Here is a 27,996-nt window from a genome sequence, read left to right on the forward strand (position 1 = left end):
GGCCACTGACTCCGCCCACATTTAAAGGGGCCGCAACCCAAAGATTCATCAAACGGACGGGTTTGGCACATATGATTAGACGGGTAGAATACAAAGTTATGTATAAGTATTTATATTTGTGTGTCTGTATGCATATATATATATATATATATATATATATATATATATATATATATATATATATATATATATATATATATATAATGAGCTGTATTGTGTCATGGTGAGTTTTTATAGAATCTACAGCCTCCTAGAAGCTCTGAATGTTTTAGCTGTTTTGTCAATTGTAAAAAACTTATAATATAATGACGTAAGATTTTTAATCCTCGGCCTGTAAGCAAATATTCATACCCAGTTTAGTTTGTTCGGGATTCGATTTTAGTGGTTCCTGTATTAGTTCCGGTAATCCTGTAATAACTCATTAGTTATTTGTTATTTTACTTGAACTGCAGAGAATAATTAATAAACAAAGTTGTGAAATTCTTAGTTTATATATATATTTAAGATGCAAGTATTTTAGTAGTGCCCATAATTCTTTATTCTATTCTATAAAAATCACCAGAATATAGAAAATAATGTATATTTTATGAAAAAATGTTCCACATAACTACAGAACACTTATTGTTATACAGTAACATTTACTGTGCTATAAAAATCCCACATTTGGCCACTTTGTTTCATTTAAATTATTCTTTCAAAATCTCAGTCCAAGGTTTGGTGAAAACTTTGCAGCCCTGTCTATATAATATTTCACTAAATAAAGCCCCCTGTTTGATGGAGGAGATTGACAGTTTGACAGAGTGACTCAACCTCAGAGCAGGGTGGTGGATCCAGGAGGACGGAAGAGAGGTGGTGCATGGCGCGTGTTCTAAGTCGACTGTGGAGAAATGTCCTGGGGTGTGAGAAGCGAGGAAACAGGAAACGATTCTTGTGGGATGGAAGAAGGAAATAGTGAAAACGAAGAACATTGGAAGAGAGTAGAGTCAAAAAAAGAGAGAAAAGGCAGAAATCAGTTGAAGGGGAGTCCAGTTCAGAACAGTCAAGTGATGATCGATCTAGAAATTCCACAGGAAAACAAAATGATTACAAAGTCATATTCAAGCTAGTTAATCAGGCAGACTCTTTCACAGATTGGAATCTGGTTCAGTTAATAAAATCAATAAATAAACTTGTAGGAAAAGTCCGAAGTGCAAGAATCCACTATAGAGGAGACCTGGTAATAAACTGCAGAGACAGCCTCAACAAGGCAAAGCGATACGGATCAACAAAATTGAGGGGAAAAGAGTTCATCCTCTGACATGGGAGCTGGCTCGGAGCTCGTCTGCCTGGCTGTGTGTTTCCTGGACGGGGCCGCCTGTGGAGCTGGTTGACAGTTGCCTTTTGTATCTGTGCTTCTTTTTCTATGTCTGCTTCTGTCTCCTTGAACCCCAGTGGGCCTCAGCAGATGGCCGCTCACACTGAGCCTGGTTCTGCTGGAGGTTTCTTCCTGTTCAAAGGGAGTTTTTCCTCTCCACTGTCGCTACAAGCATGCTTAGTGTGAGAGATTGCTGAAGAGTCAATGAGTCGATGCAATCAGCTGGTTTTCCTTAGATAGAAAACTTTGAATCAATCTGACTGGATGATCTGGTGAACTGGAAAGTGACCTGAGATGACATGAGTTTGAATTAGCGCTATAGAAATAAATTGAATTGAATCTATAATAAAAACAATAACACAACTTTGTCATATTTTAATGGAAATGTAACTGATCATGCTCTCCCTTTTCTTTTTCCATAACATAAGATCCAAATAAATTCCACTGATGTTTTAGGATGACAGATTCCACATAAACTTCTGGACTGAATGTTTTTTTTTTTTCTATCATCTGCTGTAAATTAAATGAACCAAAAAAAAGGTTTCGCTCATAAAAATGCATCATTGCCATTGTAGAGGAAAAACAGTTTATATATGCAATTCAAAGGGTTAAGAGCCAAGTCATATTTGCTGTCAGGCTTTAATGTGTCAGTATGGTTACAGAAAATTAAATCTTATCTCCAACATTGATTGAGGGAAAAAGAGTTCATTGCAGCTTGGTGGAGAACAAATGGATCAGCAGGGGAGTCATCAGATTCTAGAAAATATAAGTGGTGCAAAAGTAAAAGAAGTGAAACAGTTAAAAACAACAAGAAATGGAGAAAGGTGTGACAGCTTATCTGTGCCAATTAAATTTGAAAAAGAGCAATTACCCAGCAAAGTTTTAATTGGTTACATGAGCTACAATGTAGAATTTTACAATCCTCCACCTCTGAGATGTTTTAAATGCCAAAAACAAAAAATCAGACACATAGCAGCAGTAAGTAAAGGAAAACAGCGATGTGGAAGGTGTGCAGGAGAGCATGAATATAGAAAATGTGGGAAAGAAGCTAAAATCAAATGCTGTAACTGTGGTGGGGAACAGACTGCTGCATATCGTGGCTGTGAAGTGAGCAAAAGATCTGAAGAGATTAGAAAAGTGAACTCTGAGCTCAAAATAACTTACGTTGAAGCTGCAAAAATGATCCCATCCCAGTCAGAAAAACCCAAACCAACAGTTCAGCACATGGCAAAGTCAAAACCCCTGGAGCAGCGAACAAAAATTAAGGATTCATTGATTGTAAAAAAGAAAGACTTTGTTCTTTTCATGGTAGAACTGATCTATTGTAGTGCTCAGATGACAATGAAAACCGAAATAATCAAAATAATAGTGAAAGCTGCAGAAAAGCTATCTGGAAGTTAAAGAATTAAACTGGGAAATGGTTAAAAACATGATGGGAAAACCAGTAGGACCATCAGAAAATGGCAGAGTGACAATGACTTAAAGATAAATGAGAAATTATGAGGGCTAATGTGATTAAGTATTTATTATTTTGGGTTAAGATAAACAGTTCAGAAAATTATTTTGTTTTGTTATAATCATAACATAATAATAATTATTATTTTTTATTTACTTTTTTTTCTGGAGGTGAGTGTTGTTTCCTGTTTCCGTGTTTTACTCCTTATCAGTTGGTGGCGGTAATGTACTTTACACTCACAAGAAGAAGATAAGCCCCCCCCCCCCCCCCCCCCCCCCGTTTAATGGCCGCGGCCTCCTCCGGGTTCGGACCGCCCCTGCTGAGGACACTGCCGCGCGCGCTCCCGCGAGCTGCTCGCGACAGATCTCAGCGAAGGAGGCGCCAAATAGGAAGAATATTAAAGCTTGTGAATGAAAGCAGCTTTTCAAGCTGTCAGAACATCACCGTCCGCCCGATGAGGCGGTGACCCGGCGGCAGTTTCTCCTCCAGACGGACCGAACACGTCGCTTCCCGCTCGGGACAAAGTTGGTGGTAAGAGGCTCCTAGCGGCGTTAGCCCGCCGCTGCTAACGTCACCGAACAGCCGAACTTTAGCCAAGTTTTACTTTACGGAAAGTTGTCTAAGCTTAGTTACTGACCGCCCGTGTTTGTTTGGATCAGAGGCGCGGCTGCAGAGAGCTGGTTGGGCCGCTTCGCTGTCAGGTGGATGGATGGGAGCAGCAGTTGTCATGGGAGCAGAGCTGAGGGGGGGGCAGAAATATCCTCAAAAATCTGCCTTCATCAAACCACTTAATCTGGAATAATCCTCCCATTTTTATTGGAAATTTAATCCATAAAGTTTTGTTGTGCAGCTTTATAAAGCATCTATGACTCATGGAGATAGAAATATGCAAACTTTAAGATGAAAGCTTTGGGCAGGGGCGGATTTAGGAAATGTAGGGCCCTAGGCAAAGACAGGCAGGGGGCCCTCTGAACTGAAAAGACAACCGGTTGATCGTAAAGCCGTAAGAAAATGCAAATTTCAACAAAAGTGGCTGGAAAACGAGGAATCCGGGACATGGCTGCAGCCTGTCGACGGTAAAAATGACAAAGGATTTTGCCGTTTTAATAGATATATATTAGGGATGGAACGGTTTTTGAAAACCGTTCGTGTGTGTTGCATTTGTTTAATTCGCTGCTCCTTTTTCCTCATAGGCGAATCGTTTACACTCCAGAGCAGAAGGTGGCGGTACTGCGACCAAAGCCAACCATTAGTAGTAAACAAGAAGAAGAAGAAGCGAAGCATGTCATTACCCGATCCGTACCGGTAGCACGATCCGTACCATCAGCTCATTTGCGCCTGCGCGAACAGAATAACTTCCGGGTCGCCAAAAAATAATGTAATTACGGTACTGAAAAAACTTTATTTATATCCTTAAATAATTAAAGAATACTAAACTACATCGTAAAGACAATATTGAAGACTTTTCTGGAAGAAATGGATGCTTTTTAAATTCAATCCATTGTATTGCTTGACGTCATTTTTCTGGAATAAAAATCCAAATTTTCGGGAAATGTTCCCTTATCAATGAAAAACTGCAGGTCACGAAAGGTAGCAAATGAATCCATTGTGGGATCAGTACTGCTGGAGTGCATAGTTAAGTACAGAGTAAATCAAATATTTAAACAAATTTAAATATATACGCTGTGTGACGTATATTTGCGCATGCTCAGAGCAGTCAAAGTAACTATCACAAGGCGATTGAACTTTTTTATGTATTTCTGTTTTTTTTTTTTTTGGAAATTGCATTTTTGACGAACATACAAAGATATACAAAAAGAAACCCATGCCTCTAAAAAATACAAAAGAATAAAAAAGTAAGAAAAAGGCCACTGGAAGTTATTCTGTTTGCGCACGCGCAAATGAGCTGATGGTACGGATCGTGCTTCCGGTACGGATCGGGTAGCGACATAGCAGAAAAAAATCAGTTGTTGTGGAGAATTGTGTGGGTATGGCGAGTGGGAAAGAACAGGAGTTGGAAGACGCGCCAGCAGCACTTTATAGATCTGCTGTATGGGACCACTTTGCATTTAGAGTGACCTACGATGACGGCGGAAAGAAAGCTGTGGATAAAAGTGCAACAGTGTGCAAGCATTGTGCAACACATTTTGTTTATGCTAACAGCAACATGAACAACATGTCAGGCTAAAAATCAACATATACCGAACCAAAAACCGTGACCATGAAACCGTGAACCGAACCGAAACGTGGATTTTGTGAAGCATTCCACCCCTAGTATATGTATATATATATATATATATATATATATATATACACTAGGGGTGAAACGGTTCACAAAATCCACGGTTCGGTTCGGTTCACGGTTTCGTGTTCACGGTTTTTTGTTCGGTTCAGTATATGTTGATTGTTACACCAAAATCCCATAAAAATCCATGAAATTAATGAAAAAATCCCAAAAAATTAATAAATTGTAATTATATTTAATGATCCGCGGAAACCCTGGATCATTTCCGCATTTTTTGCTGCTTTAAATTTAATCATCTGGCGCATGCCCTCTACGATCTCCAAGGGACTCAGAGCAGAGCGGACGAGAGCCACAGCGGAGGCTGTAGGCTTTGCTTTGAGCAGCCGGTCTGGAGCTCAGCGGGGCGGAGCGCTGATGGAGTATGTGGGATTTCTGGTTTAGCATGACATGTTGGTCATGTTGCTGTTAGCATAAACAAAACGTGTTGCACAATGCTTGCACACTGTCACACTTTTATCCAGAGCTTTCTTTCCTCCGTCATCGTAGGTCACTCTAAATGCAAAGTGGTCCCATACAGCAGACCTATAAAGTGCTGCTGGCGCGTCTTCCAACTCCTGTTCTTTCCCACTCGCCATACCCACACAATTCTCCACAACAACTGATTTTTTTCTGCTACACCCGGCTACGCTGCTTCGCTTCTTCTTCTTCTTGTTTACTACTGGTGGTTGGCTTTGGTCGCAGTACCGCCACCTTCTGCTCTGGAGTGTAAACGCTTCGCCTATGAGAAAAAGGAGCAGCGCATGAACCGAACGAAACACACGCGAACCGAACCGAGACAGTCGAACCGAACGGTTCGGACGGTTTTCATAAATCGTTCCATCCCTAATAAATATATATATATATATATATATATATATATATATATATATATATATATATATATATATATATATATATATATATATATATAATTATATAATATTATAAATATATATATATATAACTTTATAATATATATAATATATACGTATATATATATAAATAAATTATACGTATATTATATAATATAAAAACGATTTATATAAAATATATACGTTATATATATATATATATATAAATATATATATAATATAATATATATATATATATATAAAAGTATTTATAATATATATAGTTTTTATATAAAATATAAAAAAAATATTCTAATATTATATATATATCGTTAATATATATTATATAGTTTTAAATATATAATTTAAATATTTTAAAATATTATATATAGTTTTAATATTTAAATAAATTTACGTTTTATAATTATAATATACGTAATTTTAATTACGTAAAATTTATATATAATACTATTAATATATATACGTATATTATTTTATGTTTATTTTAATAATTTATATATAATAATTACTATATATATATAAAAACGAATTTATATTTATATAGGTAATATATATATAGTTATATATATATAGTAATATATTAGATTTTTTAATATATACGATAAAATAATAATTAAATATATATAAACGAATATATATAATACGATATAATATATACGTATTATATATATAACATTTTTATATATTACGAAAATTATAAATATATTATTATAGTGTAATTTATATATATATAATATACTTATATATATATATATATATATATACGTGTTATTATATATATAATATATATATACTTATATATTTTTATATATTATATATATATATATATAATATATATACGTGTTATATATATAGTTTATATATTTAGGTATATAATATACGTTAATTATAATTATTGTATATATATATAGTTGTATTATATTCATATATTTTTAATATTATATAATTTATATATATTTATACGTATATATATATATTTTTACGATATATATATTTTTCGTAATATATATTACTATAATAATATACGATATATATATATAATACGTATATATATATATATATTATATATAAATAATTATAATAAAAATTATACGTGTATTTTTAATTTTATTTTTAAATTATACGTTATATATATATTATATTATATATATATATATACGTGTATATTATAACTATATAAGGTGTGGTCTAAAATTAGAAATCATAAAAAAGTAGATTGTTTTCAAAATTTTCCTTTTTAAAAATTTAAACTTTTATAAAATTTCATACTTTACATACAAACTAAATTTTCAATGTTTTTTTTGTTTAATTTTGATGATTAAAAATGACAACAAATGAAAATCTAAAATTTCATCATATCAGAAAATTGAATTTTTGTAAAAAGGTTAAAAAATTTGAGGGCCCCCGGTGCCACACTTAATCAGTAATTAACCAAACCACCTGCAAAACCCTTTTAAAAGGGTCTTTCTCGTTCTAAGGCTACACAATCTGGGGGAAAGACTCTGACTTGACAGTTGCCAAAAAAAACACCCCCGACACCTTGCACAGGAGGGCAAGACACAAAAATCTCGCTAAAGAGGGGGTTACAGGGCTCAGTGTCCAAGCACATTAAAAAGAGAGGCGAAGGGAAGGAAAAAAAGTGGTCGAAAAAAGTGTACAAGCAAAAAGATAACCGCACCCCGGGAGGGGTTGTGAAACAAAACCCATTCAAAAAAATGGGGGGAGATTCACAAAAATGGGGTGCAGCTGGGGGGGGAGTGCTCAAGAACCACCAAACAGACGTAAAAAACAGGTTTCTGCTGTCGCATTCCTTTGTCAAGCCACTCTTGAACCACAGCAGCGTCAAGAACGTCTTCCTGGGCTAAAGAGAAAAAGGGCTGGACTGCGGTGAGTGGGGCCAAAATCAGTTCTCTGATGAAAATAAATTTTGCATTCCTTTGGAAATCAAGGGCCCCCGAGTTGGAGGGGAAAAAAAAGAGGGACTTTATCCACGTTTCTGAATCCATTAAAGTTTTCCCCAGTCAGTGAGGTTTTGGGGGCCATGTCATCTGCGGTGTTGGTCCATTGTGTTTTCTGAGGTCCAGGGTCAACGCAGCCACATACCAGGAAGTTTTAGAGCACTTCATGCTTCCTGCAGCTGACCAACTTTTTGGAGATGCAGATTTCATTTTCCAACAGGACTTGGCACCTGCACACAGTGCCAAAGCTACCAGTACCTGGTTGAAGGACCATGGTATCCCTGTTCTTAATTGGCCAGCAAACTCTCCTGACCTTAACCCCATAGAAAATCTATGGGGTATTGTGAAGAAGAAGATGCAATACACCAGACCCAACAATTCAGAAGAGCTAAAAAGCCACTATTAGAGCAACCTGGGCTATCATAACACCTGAGCAGTGCCACAGACTGATCGACTCCATGCCACGCCGCATTGCTGCAGTAATACAGGCCAAAGGAGGCCCAACTAAATACTGAGTGCTGTACATGCTCATACTTTTCATGTTCATACTTTTCAGTTGGCCAACATTTCTATAAATCCTTTGTTTTTATTGGTCTTCAGTAATATTCTAATTTTCTGATATGATGAATTTGAGATTTTCATTTGTTGTCATTTGTAATCATCAAAATTAAACAAAATAAACATCTGAAATATATGAGTTTGTATGTAATGTATGAATATAATATACAAGTTTCACTTTTTAAATGGAATTACTGAAATCAATCTACTTTTTCATGATATTCTAATTTTATGACCAGCACCTGTACGTGTATATATATATATATATATATACACTCACCGGCCACTTTATTAGGTACACCTGTCCAACTGCTCGTTAACACTTAATTTCTAAGCAGCCAATCACATGGCGGCAACTCAGTGCATTTAGGCATGTAGACATGGTCAAGACAATCTCCTGCAGTTCAAACCAAGCATCAGTATGGGGAAGAAAGGTGATTTGAGTGACTTTGAACGTGGCATGATTGTTGGTGCCAGAAGGGCTGGTCTGAGTATTTCAGAAACTGCTGATCTACTGGGATTTTCACGCACAACCATCTCTAGGGTTTACAGAGAATGGTCCGAAAAAGAAAAAACATCCAGTGAGCGGCAGTTCTGTGGGCGGAAATGCCTTGTTGATGCCAGAGGTCAGAGGAGAATGGCCAGACTGGTTCGAGCTGATCGAAGGACAACAGTGACTCAAATAACCACCCGTTACAACCAAGGTGGGCAGAAGAGCATTTCTGAACGCACAGTACGTCGAACTTTGAGGCAGATGGGCTACAGCAGCAGAAGACCACACCGGGTGCCACTCCTTTCAGCTAAGAACAGGAAACTGAGGCTACAATTTGCACAAGCTCATCGAAATTGGACAATAGAAGATTGGAAAAAAGTTGCCTGGTCTGATGAGTCTCAATTTCTGCTGCGACATTCGGATGGTAGGGTCATAATTTGGCATCTACAACATGAAAGCATTGATCCATCCTGCCTTGTATCAACGGTTCAGGCTGGTGGTGGTGGTGTCATGGTGTGCGGAATATTTTCTTGGCACTCTTTGGGCCCCTTGGTACCAATTGAGCATCGTTGCAACCCCACAGCCTACCTGAGTATTGTTGCTGACCATGTCCATCCCTTTATGACCACAATGTACCCAACTTCTGATGGCTGCTTTCAGCAGGATAATGAGCCATGTCATAAAGCTGGAATCATCTCAGACTGGTTTCTTGAACATGACAATGAGTTCACTGTACTCAAATGGCCTCCACAGTCACCAGATCTCAATCCAATAGAGCATCTTTGGGATGTGGTGGAACGGGAGATTCGCATCATGGATGTGCAGCCGACAAATCTGCGGCAACTGTGTGATGCCATCATGTAAATATGGACCAAACTCCCTGAGGAATGCTTCCAGCACCTTGTTGAATCTATGCCACCAAGAATTGAGGCAGTTCTGAAGGCAAAAGGGGGTCCAACCCATTACTAGCATGGGGTACCTAATAAAGTGGCAGGGGAGTGTATATACGTATATATATATATATATATATATATATATATATATATATATGTATATATATATGTATATATGTATATATATATGTATATATGTATATATATATGTATATATGTATATATATATGTATATATATATATATATGTATATATATATATATATGTATATATATATATATATATATATATATATATATATATATACGTATATATATATATATATATATATATATATACGTATGTATATATATATATATACGTATGTATATATATATACGTATGTATATATATATATATACGTATGTATATATATATACGTATGTATATATATATATATACGTATGTATATATATATACGTATGTATATATATATATATACGTATGTATATATATATATATATATATATACGTATGTATATATATATATATATATATACGTATGTATATATATATACGTATGTATATATATATACGTATGTATATATATATACGTATATATATATACATACGTATATATATATATATACATACGTATATATATATACATACGTATATATATATATATACATACGTATATATATATACATACGTATATATATATATATATATATACGTATGTGTATATATATATATATATACGTATGTGTATATATATATATATATACGTATGTGTATATATATATATATATACGTATGTGTATATATATATATATATACGTATGTGTATATATATATATATATACGTATGTGTATATATATATATATATACGTATGTATATATACGTATATGTACTTGTTGACGGCATTAAAATGATTAATTATCTAAGAGCATTGTGAGAAAGGGGCTTCTCCACCCCCAGCTCATGTCAGGACTGGCCCTCACCAATAAAGGTTAAAGAAGATGGAAACTAGGCAACTGAAAATATCGTGAAGACGGGTGCGTATTTATTTACAGTGCGGAAGTGAGCATACAAAAATATGAGAAACAAAAAAACTGAATAAACGCAAAAGAAAACCGGCCTCAAGCAGGCAACACAAAATATAAACTATAACAAAGACTTTAAATACAAACTTCCTTGCACTTACTTTTCCCTTAAACACAGCCTCGCAGCAAGCGTGTGTTCAGCTTACCCTCTCTCTCTAGAATGAAAAAGCCCTGCCCTTTTAAAAGGCTTACAATCTCCAACTTACATCTAATTGGCTCAGAAATCAACCAATAGGAAAATAATGTTACAAAAAGTATTAAAAACACACTTTTAAATCCCCATACAAAATATCATAATATTCCCAAACCAACAATATAAATACTAGAAATGACACAGACAATATTTACACTCATACATGTTTGCAATCCAGCAATACAATAATATTTTCCCCAAAACATTCAACTTCCGGGTGCCAAAAGCTCTCTCCACTGCCAGATCAGTGTATAAGAACTTTGGTTCCGAGAGGCTCTGGTTTCCTCCCGGACCTGATTGTTGACGCACCAGAATGTGAGTAGAGCGGAATGTTTGAATGTAACGTGGGGGTTATTGCAATGCGTATGGATTACGGTGTCGAGACAACGGGTACCGCGCTGCTCGCTAAGATGGTGAGTAACTGAATGTTCGGACCGAATGTACATACTATTTTGCGTGTGTGTCATCTCGCGCTAGCCGCGGTAAAGAGGAAACTTGTAATAAACGAATGTTTGGCAGGCTACAGGTGCTACATGCGCATGCGCGTGTGTGTGTGTGTGTGAATGAGAGTGTCTGTGAGTGTCGGCGAGTTCTGTGAGTGTAGGCGAGTGTAGGTAGTGGCGTTTCTGTGAAAAATGTAGTTACTATGTAATTACCATCCCTGTTTTCACATTTCCTCCCCCTTCGGTTGGCTCGCCATCCTGGCGAGACAGGAAGTCTGCTACCGGGTTTTCTGACCCCGCCCTGTATTTCACTGTGAACCTGAAGGGTTGCAAAGAGAGAAACCAACGTGTAATACGTGCATTAGAGTTTTTCATTCTCCCCAGCCATTGCAACGCTCTGTGGTCAGTCTCTAACAAAAAGTCTCTGCCCAACAGGTAATACTTGAATGTCTCTAGTGCCCATTTCACGGCAAGGCACTCAAGCTCCACCACCGAGTACCTTGTTTCCCGGGGGAAAAGCTTCCGGCTAATGTAAGCCACCGGCCTCTGTTGCTCTGCCTCCCCCTGGAGAAGGACTGCCCCCAGCCCAACCCCAGAGGCATCCATCTGCACAGTAAAAGTCTGCTCAAAGTCTGGACTCTGCAGCACAGGCTCACAAATCAGAGCCCCTTTCAAATCCTGGAAGGCCTGCTCCTGCACCTCCCCCCACTCCACTTTCGCCGACCCCGACTTGCGAGTCAGGTCAGTGAGGGGTGCAGCCCGGGCGGCAAAGTTCGGAATGAACCTCCGATACCACCCGGCAAGGCCCAGGAAAGAGCGGATGTCCTTCTTGGTCCGTGGTCGCAGGCAGTCTCGGACCGCCTCGACCTTGTCCTTCTGCGGCTTGATCACCCCATTGCCAATGATATGGCCCAGGTAACGAACCTCCTGCTGGGCCAGGGAACATTTCTTAGGGTGGACGGTCAAGCCAGCCTCGCTGATGCGCCGGAACACCTGGGCCAGGTGTTGGAGGTGCTCCCCCCAGGTGGCGCTCCATACCACGACGTCGTCAAGGTAAGCTGCGGCGAAGCCCCCCATGCCCTCCAGGACATGGTCCATGAGTCTTTGGAAGGTCGCCGGTGCCCCCTGCAGGCCAAAGGGCATGGTTGTGAACTGGTACAGGCTTTGAGGGGTGCGAAAGGCAGTGTATTGCTTTGCCCCCTCGGCCATCGGCACCTGCCAATAACCCCTGCAGAGGTCAAGGGTCGTGATGTACGACGCCCTCCCAAGCCCCTCGATCAAGTCGTCCAGTCTGGGCATTGGGTAGGCGTCGAATGTAGACTGAGAGTTCAATTGTCTAAAATCAATACAAAAGCGGATGCTGCCATCCTTCTTTGGGACCAGCACCACTGGACTGCTCCAACTGCTGGTGGACCGCTCAATGACCCCCAGCTGCTTCATGACATCCAGCTCCTCCTGCAGAGCGGGTAGCAACCGCTCTGGGATGCGGTACATCCTCTGCCGCACTGGATTAGTGTCTTTAAGCTGGAAGTCATGCTCCACCAAGGACGTGCGCCCAGGCTGCTCGGAAAACAGGCCAGGCAGGATGATGGCCTGCAACTCCTCTGCTTGCTGCACTGTCAGGTGGGAGACATCCGGGTCAGTTGGTGCAGCAGCTGCAGGGAAGAACTGCTCCTGCGGCTCCACATCACCCTCCACGTCCTGCACCAGGAGCTGCAGGCTGGGCGTCCCCCGCTCATGCCACTCCTTTAGCAGGTTAATGTGGAAGGCCTGCTTGCCCTTTCGTCGTCCCGGCATCTCCACCTCGTAGGTCACCGGCCCCAGCTGACGTGCCACGGCGTAGGGACCTTGCCAGCGGGCCAGCAACTTGTTCTCCGTCGTTGGCAACAGCAAGAGAACCTGCTGCCCTGGTGCGAAGCTCCTCTGCCTCGCCCTCTGGTCGTACCAGCGTGCCTGGGTCTGCTGGGCCTTGGTCATGTTCTCCTCCACCAAGCTGGCCATCCTCCCCATCTTCTCCTGGATCCTCAGGACGTAGGAGAGCACGCTGTCTGGCTCCTGGAGTTTTGGGGTCACCCAGGCATCACGGAGTAGATCCAGCGGGCCCCGGACCTGGCGCCCATACAGCAACTCAAATGGGGAGAAACCAGTGGAAGCCTGTGGTACCTCCCTATAGGCGAAAAGGAGGTATGGCAACCACTGGTCCCAGTCTTTGCCGTTCTCTGCTACAAACTTCGTAGCATTGACTTCAGAGTTTGGTTGTATCGTTCCACCAGCCCATCAGTCTGGGGGTGGTAGGGAGTGGTCCGTATCCCCTTAATCCCCAGCAAACTATACACTTGTCTAAGTGTCTTGGATAGGAATGCGGTGCCTTGGTCTGTCAGTATTTCATGTGGTATGCCTACACGTGATATCAGTTGTAACAGTGCTCTTGCAACTGACCCTGCCGTTATCTTTCGAAGGGGGAATGCTTCCGGGTAACGTGTGGCATAATCACACATGACTAGAATGAACATGTGTCCTGACCTGGTTCTTTCCAAGGGTCCTACAATGTCCATCCCTATCCTCTGAAATGGAACGCCTATGATGGGAAGTGGTTGCAGAGGAGAGGGTCTAGCCTTGTGTTTGCTAGTGAGTTGGCAGGTTGAACATGTGCGACAGTATTTCTGAACGTCAGTGTAGAGCCCTGGCCAGTGAAAGCGTTGTGCAATTCTCTCTAGGGTCTTAACAGTACCCAAATGCCCCGCCCAGGGTATATCATGACCGAGACCAAGCACTTTCTCTCTCAGGCATTCCGGCACAACTACCTGCTCTACACTGCCATCTTCAGGTTGGTGGTAGAGTAGGCCATCTCTCACAAAATGATATTCACCAGTTAGCCTCTTAGCCACACCAGTTTGCACACCATCAATTTCTGTCACCTTAGCAAATGCATCCTTCAAAGAGTCATCATTCTTCTGCAGATCACTAAGATTATGGGGAGGCTTCCACACATCTTTTTCAACAGGTTTCGTCAACTGGCTGACAACCTTATCTGCTGTGCCTTGCAGCTTAGCACGTCTTCGTTGCCTACGTGTCTTGGGTGTTTTCGTGGCAACAGGGGGGTCAATGTCACACTGGCTATAGGGCAACATCTCACACACTTCTCTCTGTGCTTCCTGAGCATCCTCCTCAGCAAACTGCTTAGCCATGGCCCTTGTTACGACCATGCTAACAGGCACTGATGACAACACCAGATCAGGCAAAATAAGGACGTCCTGACCTAGCACTACAGGATACCGTAATCCTTGTACAATGCCTGCCCTCAGCAAAAAGGCTTGCCCCTGAACGTCCAGACAAACATCTACCACAGGGTACACATGCTCGTCTCCATTCACACAACACACCCTAAGCTGCTCTGCCACCAATACAGCTGACTTATCAATCAGGTGTGGCTGGACTAGGGTGTGTGTACTGCCAGTGTCAAGTAGCGCAAATGTGGGCTTGTCATTCACTGTTACAGGAATTGTCTGCACTTTGGATACAGCATCATCTGCTCTCGAGACATTACAAAAACTGGACCCCTGAGGCTTCCTGTTCGGGCAGTCTCTGGCAATGTGGTTAGGTTTACCACAGTTATGGCATGTAAAAGGCGGCCTATGTGTGGTAGTTGCGGGTGTCGGTTGTCTAGGCGGTGGTGTGTAGGGGCGTGTAGGAGGCCTAGGTGATGGGGTGTAAGGGGAAGTGTAGGTGTGGTGCTGTGGCCTAACCTGACCTAACCCCCTAGGACCAACTCCCCCACCAGGAACCCCAGACTTACCATTGCTGGCTGGTCGGCTGTAGTTCTGGCCCCGGAACACCTTCGGACCCGGTCGAGCTGCCAGGAACGCTTCCACAAGTTCGGCTGCCTGCTGGGCAGTGGCTGGGTTGTGCTCCTTAACCCAGACCCGGATTTCAGGAGCTAGGGTGCGCAGGTACTGCTCCAGGACGAGGATTTCTCCAATCTGCTCCACAGTCTTTCCTGCCGGTCTCACCCACTTCTTGTACAGGTCCATCAGTCGGTTGTACAGCTCCCGAGGGGTCTCCTCTGCTCGCACATCCGGCTCCCGGAAACGCTGCCGGTACGTCTCGCCGTTGATTTCATACTTAGTGAGGATTGCTGCCCTCACTTTGTCATAGTCCACGGTGTCATTCATGTCCATCGCAACATAGGCTGCACGGGCCCGTCCCGTCAGGTACGGGACCAAGTAGATGGCCCAGTCTGCCCTCGGCCACCTGTAGGCCATGGCCAGTCTTTCAAATGTTGTCAGATATTGTTCAATATCGTCTCCTTCTTCCAGTTTTGGCACTGCTGCCCTCGTCCAGGACACAGGAGTCAGTGTGGCTGGACCCATTGCAGAGGGTGGTGCTGCTTGCTGTGCTGCTTGCTGTGCTGGAGGCTGCGTTGGTGCATGAGCTGCTGGCGCTGGAGCTGCTGATGCTGCTGCTGCTGGTGGTGGTAGTGGTGGTGGTGCTGCTGCTGGTGCTGGCGCGGCGGCTGGTGCGGGAGCTTCTACTGCTGGCGCCACTGTTGCTGGTGCCCCTGCTGCTGGTGTTGCTGCAGGTACCTGGAAACCTGGCGGTGGCCCCACTGGGTTGTGTTGAAGTCTCAGCTGTAGCAGAGCCCCATCGCCGTCATCATCTGGCTGCTGATGCTGCCCCTCACTTGCCTTTTGTCGCTCTCTCTCCAGCTCGTCGTGCACATTGTTGAGCTGAATCTGGACGCTGCGCCATCTCAATTCTTGCTTTTGCGCCTCACTTCGCTGGGCCAGCATCGACTTCTGTAGCAGGCTGTACAGCGCTGTCATGTCCAGGGTCTGCGGCGCACCATCTGCTCCGCCCATGGCTCCTCCGGTCTTCTTACCAGCATCATGCTCCTCCACCTCTTCGGCTGTCAACTCCTCCACAGGGTCTTGGGGTAGACGCCAATACGCCATACTTCGTTTAGGCTGAACCCGTCTGCCTGTTGTCGTCGTGTTCTTCCCAGACTTCTTAGGCGCCACTGTCACCACTTCTGAACACCACTTGTGAGAAAGGGGCTTCTCCACCCCCAGCTCATGTCAGGACTGGCCCTCACCAATAAAGGTTAAAGAAGACGGAAACTAGGCAACTGAAAATATCGTGAAGACGGGTGCGTATTTATTTACAGTGCGGAAGTGAGCATACAAAAATATGAGAAACAAAAAACTGAATAAACGCAAAAGAAAACCAGCCTCAATCAGGCAACACAAAATATAAACTATAACAAAGACTTTAAATACAAACTTCCTTGCACTTACTTTTCCCTTAAACACAGCCTCGCAGCAAGCGTGTGTTCAGCTCACCCTCTCTCTCTAGAATGAAAAAGCCCTGCCCTTTTAAAAGGCTTACAATCTCCAACTTACATCTAATTGGCTCAGAAATCAACCAATAGGAAAATAATGTTACAAAAAGTATTAAAAACACACTTTTAAATCCCCATACAAAATATAATATTCCCAAACCAACAATATAAATACTAGAAATGACACAGACAATATTTACACTCATACATGTTTGCAATCCAGCAATACAATAATATTTTCCCCAAAACATTCAACTTCCGGGTGCCAAAAGCTCTCTCCACTGCCAGATCAGTGTATAAGAACTTTGGTTCCGAGAGGCTCTGGTTTCCTCCCGGACCTGATTGTTGACGCACCAGAATGTGAGTAGAGCGGAATGTTTGAATGTAACGTGGGGGTTATTGCAATGCATATGGATTACGGTGTCGAGACAACGGGTACCGCGCTGCTCGCTAAGATGGTGAGTAACTGAATGTTCGGACCGAATGTACATACTATTTTGCGTGTGTGTCATCTCGCGCTAGCCGCGGTAAAGAGGAAACTTGTAATAAACGAATGTTTGGCAGGCTACAGGTGCTACGTCCGCATGCGCGTGTGTGTGTGTGTGAATGAGAGTGTCGGCGAGTTCTGTGAGTGTAGGCGAGTGTAGGTAGTGGCGTTTCTGTGAAAAATGTAGTTACTATGTAATTACCATCCCTGGTCATTTTTCACAAGCATTAAACAGCATTAAATTAGATTTACTTATTCCTGTATAAACCCTGAGGCAGCAGACAAGATAGAGGAGAGCAGGAGTCGGGGTTACCAATCTACTCGCTCTGGAGAGCAGAGTTCGCTGCTTTTAGATGTTGGCGACTTTTTGAAAAGTGCTAGCGGCGTCTGAAAAGTCGCTAAACCTTATCGACAAAAGCGCTGCTCTTCACATCGTTTGTTTTCAAATGGTTTGCTGCTGTCTGTTTGGACCTTTCTGAACATGTGCAGCAAATGGACTGATCCAATATGGTGGACACTGAAGGGGGGTCTGAGAGACACGTAATATTATAAGCGTTCTGATGGCATTTTAGCCAAAGGATTTTGATCATAAACATAATTAATGTGCACAAATAAGGAATAGTTGTATTAACCATACATGGACTGTCTAGTTTTGCCTATTGGTAAACCCCCCCCTGGGTTTGGGATCTGTTGGGATAAAAGCTTAATAAAAAAAAAAAAAACAATAAAATAAAATAATGATTCATTTTAACAAATAACAGTGGCTTGATGTCATATTGCATTAAAAAGTTTTTCCTGTTGTGAAGCATAATAAAACTTTTTATTGAGATTCCCTTAACTTATATAATTAAGCTCTACAATTATTTCAGTCTAACTTTAAGCAGATAAAACCACACATTCAAGACTAATATGAATTTTTTCCAATTTACATATTAAACAAACATGAGGCTTTCTGTGAAAAGCAGAAAACAAAGTAAAACTCTTAAAGTTTCTCTCTAAGCTAATTGCAGCATAATTTGATCAAAAATGGAAAAAGTTTCAGTAACCATCTTAATCAGATTATTTGACAGACTAAACTAAATCGATTTGATGACCTAGTAAAATTATATAATTTAAGTTATTGGAGGTTATATTGTATTATTTTCTATGTTTAAATTAAAACATATCTTTGATAATTTTAGATGCAGCCAATAAATAATGTAAACATAACTTGAAATTTAAGGGGAAAATGTGAACTAGCGATGCACGATATAATCGGCCCCCTATCGGTATCGGCCTTAAAACTGAATATCGGACATCGGCCACCCCACCGATATTTAACCTGATATTTGATCAGCTTCTGAGTTTCTAAAATCTAAAAAAAAAAAAAGAATACTACTTCTTCTTCTTCCTCAAAAATTTTTTTTACAGACTTAAAAACTTCTAAAGACGAGGGAAAAAATATTGATCCATTAAAATATCCCAATATCTTCATATGCTGATATATTGCCATTTAAAAACACCATATCAATCTCTTTTACTAATGAAATATTGCTATATGTCATCGTTATGCTACGAAATCCCCCGAAAATTCAGGAAATTCTGCCATATTTTTATATGTTGATATATTGACGCGGTATCGATCTATTTTACTAACAAAATCTCACAAGAATTTGCAAAATATCACGAGAGTTTGTAACAGAATGATGAAATTTCACCAGATTTTGAAAGTAAAATAGATCGATACCGCATTTTAAAAAATCAGTTTGATATCAGCATATGAAAATATATTTGAGTATATTATTTTTCAAAGTGTCAGAAATGGATAACAAAGCTTCTATTTTCAATGACTACTTATTTTTGTCCAGCTTTAACATCGGTATCGATATCGGTTATCGGCTACATGAGTTTTAAAATATCGGATATCGGCCAAAATCCCAATATCGTGCATCCCTATTGTGAACTAGGATTTTAAATCATATTTTTAAAATAATAAGTGCAGTAAAAACAGAAAATAAACTAAGAGTGAATTTGAAATGAACTTTAATTCAGATAAGTTGAGTGATAACTGAGAGGAAAAGGACACAACGAGGAAATTAAAATAAAAACGCAACAGCTGAAACGTTTCTATTCCTATTAGGCTGCTCCAAAGTTCTGGATCATTCTAATGATAAATAAATAAATTTTTAGCAGATGCATCATTACTTTTTAATCATATTTTAGTAAGTCAGTCAGTTAGTAAGGACTCCTTTATCTGTCACATGACTTTCCTGAAACGACATGCACACAGATATAGTATTTGCTCTATGGGCTCCACGCATCACTGTTGCTGGATCCATCCCTAATAAACTCATAAAACTCTTGGATTTAAAGTGTCTCTCTGAAACTTGGTTTAATTCCAGCTAATTTGATAAAAAATGGAAAAAGTTTCAGTTATTCGTCTTAATCTTAAAAAAACGTATCATAACCACCTTATTTTTTCCCTTCCTCTCTCCTCAGACATGGAGGCGGACAGCGTGAGCATCTGGCCTCGCATAGAGCCCTTCCTGCTGGGAGCTCTGCAGGTGAATGCTCTTCTTCATCTGTTTGAATGTCCGATCTCATCCAGACGCACCTAAATGTCTTCAACCGTGCGTGCCTTTAGGTTTCCCCCACCTCCAAGCTCAGCCTGCACTACCTGCGGAAGATGGCGATCTACGTGCAGACCCGGGACGGCTGCTTTCCTGTTCTGGGCTGGTCCATGTGGAGACACATCGCCTGTGGAAAGCTGCAGCTTCCAGAGGAGCTGGCGTGGCTCTACTTTGAGACGTTCCACCTCCTCGTGGATCGCCCTCCAGAGGAGAGGCTGGAGCGGGCTGAGTGCTTCTCCCAGTGCTCCTCCAAAAGCGAGCTGGACGAGCAGAGGAGTAAGGTGGGAGGCTCCCAGTAATACCAGTTAAAGGAAAAGTCCGGTCAGCAGGGAATAATCAGTGGATCATTATCTAGACATTAAACTAATACGTTTGCAGTGATTTAATGAATTTAGTGTTAATCGGTAAAAAAATAAACAATAATTTCGTCATGATCAGAGTCTGGGAGCGGCCATTTTTGCCAAATATAGTAGCCCCTCCCTCCTGCCATCTTCCAGCAGTGACATCACGGTGCGGTAAGCCTAGCGCCATTCTCCCCGCTTTCCAAGCTAAATCAATGGGAACTACTAGACACATCTGCAATCAACAACAATTATTGAAGATTTCCAGAGGACTTCACCATTGAAATTCACCAGAGCTATAGTGAAACTGACAATGCCCACGTGCATGGCAGCTGGATGCTGGAATACATCGGGTAAAAGTGAAAAAAAAGTTATTCCACCTTTCTGATTCCTGATCAGGGTTCCTGGACGGGTTGGTCGTTGGATTGCCAACTTGAAGAGGGAGGATTTGCCATCGAACTTCTGACCAGAGAAAAAAACAGCAAGATGCCAATATATGAAACGAAAGCTCAATTTTTCGACTATTTCAAAAAAGTTTTGGAGATAGGACCAAGGATGAGGGAGGTCTTGTTGGTCTCCGTCTCCCGATACGCTGTAAAATTCAGCTAGATTAAAAGTGGAACTCACAAATACTCAAAGGGGATTTTTCAAAGGAAATCAGGCAAAGTATTACTTACAATTGTTAGCAAACAAAGATTTATTTTAAAAACTAATGATAATAATAGAAAAATCATAAGTAAACTCAAAGTCTCGATTTATATCTGCAAAAAACAAACAAAAACATCCCTAATAACTGAAAGTCCAAAACTGTCCGTCTCTTTTTATTTTTAATAATAATGTCCAAACAGGAGTTCCATACGCTCCGAACCCAAAGTAAAATCCTGGAAGCGTTTAAGTCCAAAGTCCTTTCCAAAACGAAAAATCCGAACGGCAAACATTCCCCCCCCAAAAAAAAAAAGATAAGAAAAAGAGTGGGACCACCAAAAATCCCCAAAAAGAAAAATAAGGTCCAGATTTATCTTTTTTCATTATTTTTTGAAATGTTTTTAACGGAAAAGGTGTGCGCCGACGCACACACCCTTTTTTATTAATTAATTTCTCCACGCCAAAATAACCCAGCATATTAATTCCCAACATTAGTTTTTTAACCAGTGGAAATTTGAAATAATATTACCAATGACATAACTGTTCTACCAGACAGTTTGTCATCGGTACACTTTAATGTACTTTATACAAAAAGAGAAAAATAACATAGTGGTTATTGTTACAACGCTCTCGCCTGTGTCCGACCTTTCAGACGTTTCAACATCTTTTTCTGAATCCCACATTGTAGCATGGCATAGACAATTCACGTTAGCAGTTTGAAGAACACCTGCTTGCTTCTGATGATCTCCTTTAGCTAACCAATGAGTGTTTGCGTTCTATGACTCATCCAATCACACTAGTTTTCACTAGATGTGGGTGGAGCCAATGATCTGCATTGGGTGGAGAACATGACGGGAAATAAATATTTAGAAACATTAAACCGAAGCCAAGAGTAACGAGTAACGTTTGATTTAGAAATGTAAGGAATAGAAAATACAGATACTGGTGTGAAAATGTAATGAGTAGAAATCAGAAGTAGGAAGAAAAATAAGTAAAGTATAGATGCCTAAAAAGTGTACTTAAGTACAGTAAAAAAGTATCTGTACTAAGTTACTTGACACCTCTGGTTGTGACAAACACCAGATACAGCACTGGGACATGATCAGCAGCCGATACCGCACCGTGACGTCACAAACCAGTAGGTGGCAGTAGTGTTCTTTGACAAACATGGATGCCTCCAGTAAAGCACATTCACATGAAAATGACTCTGAATTAAAAACACTGAACATTTATTGAACAGGATGGAATCATTTCATATTTGAAGAACTTTCAGAAGTTTGAATTCTGAATATGAGCGACTTTTCCTTCAATGTTTGCGGTATTGTGAGATGGGCTGCACGCTGACCCTGAGCCGTTTCTTCGTCCCCAGCTGTCGGTGGATTCTCTGCAGTTCCTCCTCTTCCTCTACATCCAGCAGCTGAACAGAGTGTCCCTCCGGACGTCTCTGATCGGTGAAGAGTGGCCCAGCCAGCGCGCTCGTCCCGCTTCTCCGTCCGAACGGGAGACCAAGGCCAGCTCTCAGAACAAGGTGCGCCGCGGTGAGAAGGAAACCGGACATCTTCCCGTCTTCTCCGTCACTCATTGTCCTTCTTTGGTTGTCAGAACTGGGATGATCAGGCCCACCTGTCGTTCATGCTGACCCACCTGGCGGACATCCTAGAGCTGCTGGTGGAGCCGGGGCAGCTGTCTCAGTCTGGACAGGCCCAGAGACACAGTCAGGTGAGACGTCCTTCAGTCGCACCCTGGATCAGAGGCGTTAGGCTGGAATTCATCGCAGGGCTGAACGATTTTACCAAAAACCTGAATTATGATTATTTTTAACCAAAATTGTGATTTTATTTATTCAATTCAGTTTTTCTTTAGCTCCAATTCACAGCATATGTCATCTCAGTTCACTTTATAGAGACAGTTCACCAGATCATCCAGTCAGATTGATTCAAAGTTTTCTATCTAAGGAAAACCAGCTGATTGCATCGACTCATTGACTCTTCAGCAATCTCTCACACTAAGCATGCTTGTAGCGACAGTGGAGAGGAAAAACTCCCTTTGAACAAGAAGAAACCTCCAGCAGAACCAGGCTCAGTGTGAGCGGCCATCTGCTGAGGCCGACTGGGGCCACTGCGTGTTCGCCAGCAACTTGCTCCCGATGTAACAGAGTTCCAGTGGCGACGCTATTTGTTTATGCAACACAAAATTCAAAGTACGCTTGTTCTGTTATATACAACTATGACTAAAGTCATAACGTTCCGAGAATAAGTCGTAACGTTTCGAGAATAAAGTCGTAACGTTTCGAGAATAAAGTCGTAACGTTTCGAGAATAAAGTCGTAACATTTCGAGAATAAAAAGTCGGAACGTTTCGAGAATAAAGTCGGAACATTTCGAGAATGAAGTCGGAACGTTTCGAGAATGAAGTCGGAACGTTTCGAGAATAAAGTCGGAACGTTTCGAGAATAAAGTCGGAACGTTTCGAGAATAAAGTCGGAACGTTTCGAGAATAAAGTCGTACCATTACAAGACTGGTAATTTTACAACTTTATTCTCGTAACGTTGCGAGAATAAAGTCGTAACGCTACGAGAATAAAGTCGTAACGCTACGAGAATAAAGTCTTGTGGCTACGAGAATAAAGTCGCAACGTTACAAGAATAAAGTCGTACCATTAAAAGACTGGTAATTTTACAACTTTATTCTCGTAACGTTACGACTTTATTCTTGTAACGTTGGGAGAATAAAGTCGTAACGCTACGAGAATAAAGTCATAACGCTACGAGAATAAAGTCGTACCATTACAAGACTGGTAATCTTACGACTTTATTTTCGTAACGTTATGACTTTATTCTCGTAACGTTATGACTTTATTCTCGTAATGTTGCGACTTTATTCTCGTAATGTTGCGAGAATTAAGTCATAACGTTATGAGAATAAAGTCGTAACGTTACGAGAATAAAGTCATACCATTACAAGACACGTAATTTTACAACTTTATTCTCAACGTTATGACTTATTTCTCGAAATGGAAGAAATAAAAATCTTTAGCCTGGCCCAAATACTCTATCGTAGGAAAAGGGAGAAATAGACAGACTGACACAAAACTACTGACTGTAATCAGTTCATCATGACCTATTATAAAGGCCTACAGTTCAGAATTCATGTTTATCTTAATAAACACGTATTAAACACAAATGCATCTTATTGATTATCATTTATTTTCATCCCCAATTATCAAAGCTTTGTCAAGCAGTTTGGAAACAGAAGATGATCCCTTCTCTAATTCATCACATGGCATAAGAAACCACTACTACTTACTTATCATTTAGGTAGCACACACACATATCATCCTTATCTTATTCTTATATCTTATTTGTACTTTCAGTCATATTTTTCTCTCCTCTGTAAACGGTTGCACTGCCAGAAAAAAAAACTCCCACAAGGGATTAATAAAGTAAATCAAATGAACCATTTTAATCTAGATTAATTCCAAGATTACAGTGAGATTAATCTAGATAAAATGTATCTATGCCCACCACTACTTTTTCTATATACTTTTAACAGCAGTTTTAGTTTGTTTTTAGAGTGAGTTTTCTAGTTTTTATTAGTCACTATTATTCTAACTATAAGTTTTTGTCCATTTTTATTATATTATAAATAAGTCTTTAAATAATAAAGACTAGACAGGAAATGACATAAAAACGGTTCATTTTCAGCAGATTTAAACGGAGCGCTTGGGAAAAAGATCAGTTATCAAGACTTCTGAAAAGACTGAACATGAAAATGTTGTTTTTCCCTCAAACTGCGGTTGATGAAAGAGGTTGGAGGTCGTTTGTGTCCTGGAGGGGCTGAGGCTCCCTAACCCCTCTTTCTACGACTGAATGTTTGATTTAGGAGCGTCGTATTAATCTCTTGCTTTCTTGTTTCATCATCGTTTCCTGATGTTCTGATCTAACGTTTGTTTTCTGTCTATAAAACGGTGTGTTTAGTGATGCTTTCTAAAGTCTTCTCCTCAGGCGGTGCTGAAACGTGGCTCACTCCAGTCGTGTTTCCGCAGATTTCCCTGGAGGCCGTTGAAAGCCTGGGTCTCCTCCTGGAGGGCTCGGTGGGCCACGGTAAAGGTATTCAGCCCGTCCACAAGCTGCTGACCAAAGGTCCGCTCCAAGCCCAGTCAGGCTTCTCGTCGCTGAGCCGCTCCTTCCCTCTGGACAAACTCCTGTCGTGTCTCCAACAAAACCTCACGCTCAACCCGTTCGGGATGACCGCCTGCCTCCAGTCAGGGAAGAAACTGGCCTGGGCTCAACAAGGTGTGCCTCAGTCTGCTGCCTTCCGCCTCCTTCACCCTCAGACCTGCTTCCTTTTCTCTGCCCTTTGACTCTCGGCTTGCTTTCTGTTCCTCCCAGTGGAAGGAGCCATGAAGAGAGCCAAGATTGCCCGGAACACCCACACGGCCGCTGCCGGCAGTAAGATTGTGCTGATGTCCCAGGTCATCAAACAGACTCTGGCCAAAACTTCTGACAAGCTGACCGGAGCCAACCTCAAGATCCACCGCTGCTCCGAGGCCTTCATATACCTGCTGTCTCCTCTCAGGTGGGGCCGCTTTCTCTGACGCTGGGAGCGTTTGGCGCTCTGGGACTCGGACTCAGCTGTGGTTTCTCTTTAGGTCCGTCAGCGTCGACAAATGCCGCGACTGCACGGTGGTCCTGGGTCCCGTACAGACCAGCGTCCACATCCACGGCTGTCAGAATGTTCGCGTGGTGTGCGTGGCCGGCAGGGTGGTGGTCGGCGCCTCGTCCAGGTGCACCGTCCACGCCCTGACCCCCACCTGCCCGCTGCTTCTGCCCGGTAACTCGAACATAACCCTGGGTCCCTTCCACACCTTCTACCCGTCGCTGGAGGACCACATGGCCAGCGTGGGGCTGGCTGTGGTCCCCAACGTCTGGGATCAGCCTTTGATTCTGGGAACCGAGGGCCTCGCCGGCCCCCTGTCCAAGTCAGACACCTCCTGCTATCGCCTGCTGCCCCCGTCAGAGTTCCACACGCTGGCCGTGCCCTTACAGATGGACGGCGACACATGCGAGATCCCTGGCGGTCTGCCGCCGGCTTACCAGGCGGCGCTGAGTGAAAAGAAGAAAAGGATTCAGAGCTGGCAGAGAACGGTGATGGAGGCCCGGCTAAACAAGTGAGTGGTCAAGCTGTCCACAGCTGGACTGATGTTTCAATTCTATTCAGTTTATTTTTATAAACTCGTGCCTTTAGATGACAATTCACAACATGTCTTCTAAAGGCACTTTCCAGATCATCCAGTCAGATGGATTCAAAGTTTTCTATCTAAGGAAAACCAGCTGATTGCATCGACTCATTGACTCTTCAGCAATCCCTCACACTAAGCATGCTTGTAGCGACAGTGGAGAGGAAAAGCTCCCTTTGAACAGGAAGAAACCTCCAGCAGAAGCAGGCTCAGTGTGAGCGGCCATCTGCTGAGGCCCACTGGGGTTCAAGGAGACAGAAGCAGACATAGAAAAAGAAGCATAGACACAAAAGGCAACTGTCAACCAGCTCCACAGGCGGCCCCGTCCAGGAAACACACAGCCAGGCAGACGAGCTCCAAACCAGCTCCCATGTCAGAGGATGAAAGAGAGCACATCCAGTTAGTCACAGTCAGAGAAACAGGACTACACTGGAAAACAGGCCAAGCTCCAACATCTTGAAACAAAGGTGTTGATGGCAGCAGCACAGCTGATGTTTCTCTCCAGGATGGAGTCACAGCCAAACAGGAACAGACCAGATGAAGCTACTATGAGAAAAAGCAGAGAGAGCAGAACGTTAGAGATTGAACTAACAGATTCTGCAGAGTGGGAGAATAGAGATAGAATGAATCAGAATGATGAAAAAGGGGTCCCTATGTCCTCCAGCAGTCTAAGCCTATAGCAGCAGAACTATAGAGATAGATCAGGATAACCTGAGCCACTCTAACTAGAAGCTTTATCAAAAAGGAAAGTTTTAAGCCTAGCCTTAAAAGTAGACAGGGTGTCTGCCTCACGGACTAAAACTGGTAGTTGGTTCCACAGGAGAGGAGCCTGATAACTAAAAGATCTGCCTCCCATTCTACTTTTAGAAATTCTAGGAACCACTAGTAAACATGCAGATTGAGAGCGAAGTGCTCTGTTAGGAACATAAGGAACAATCAGATCTCTGATAGTGGATAGAATTTGTTCAGGAAAGAAAAGTATTCACACCCCTATAACTGTTCAAATGAGTCCTGGAAATGGACCAACCAGCAGAAAGATGGATCTATCAGGTTTAGGTCCTTCCTGATCACATCCCCACAGCATGATGCTTTCACCACCATGTGGTTGATGTGTTCCCCAAACATCGATCTTTGGCTCCACAGTCTTTCCTCTTCACCATCATTTGCTCCGTCATGTTAGGATGTGAGGAAACTTTAAGGGGTGTGAATACTTTTGCTTAAATGGGTTTGTCTCTGTGCTTCTGTGTTTGCAGGGAGCAGACACAACAGTTCCAGGAGTTGGTGGAGTTAAAGTTCCATGAGTGGCTTCTAGAAACCGGCCACCGACAGGAACTGGACAGCCTGATCCCGCCCACCATGACCTCCGCCACGAAAGACGGCAGCCGGATGAAAGAAGCCAAAGCTGTCAACGTAGCAGGAGGAGACGGAACTGCAGCTACTGCTTAATGAACATGAAAGGACAGGCAGCTAGGGAGCGGCTGCAACGGCATGTCGCAGAGCAACATGACGAGGCTTCCTGTCTGTGGAGCAAAGGTTAAACGGGCATTTAGAAAACAAAACTACTGAAGATCTGCTTCATGGGTTCAAAACATTCAGAAGAGTTTCTGCTTCCCACAGAACCTGGAGAGACGTTCAAGACAGGATATCCAGAAATAAAACCATGAAGTTCTGCTGATGTTTTAATGATGAAAAGCTGTACCTGCTTATGCTGCTAAAATAATATTAAACATTGACAGACATGATATTT

At 41.7% G+C, this 27,996-nt stretch overlaps 1 protein-coding gene across 1 annotated transcript; it reads left to right on the forward strand.

The window, feature by feature from the left end:
* The first annotated feature begins 3,122 nt into the window (after positions 1-3,122).
* On the forward strand, positions 3,123-27,993 carry tbccd1 (TBCC domain containing 1). The gene is made up of 9 exons (XM_038273210.1): positions 3,123-3,341; positions 19,895-19,959; positions 20,040-20,306; positions 22,381-22,539; positions 22,614-22,730; positions 25,056-25,305; positions 25,402-25,588; positions 25,662-26,180; positions 27,503-27,993. The coding sequence occupies exons 2-9, from the start codon at positions 19,897-19,899 to the stop codon at positions 27,693-27,695; spliced, it is 1,755 nt and encodes a 584-aa protein (XP_038129138.1). The 5' UTR covers positions 3,123-3,341; positions 19,895-19,896; the 3' UTR covers positions 27,696-27,993.
* The last annotated feature ends 3 nt before the right edge of the window (positions 27,994-27,996 follow it).

The sequence above is a fragment of the Cyprinodon tularosa genome, unplaced genomic scaffold, assembly GCF_016077235.1.
Source record: "Cyprinodon tularosa strain WSP-4 unplaced genomic scaffold, ASM1607723v1 ctg860, whole genome shotgun sequence".
Lineage (NCBI taxonomy): Eukaryota > Metazoa > Chordata > Actinopteri > Cyprinodontiformes > Cyprinodontidae > Cyprinodon > Cyprinodon tularosa.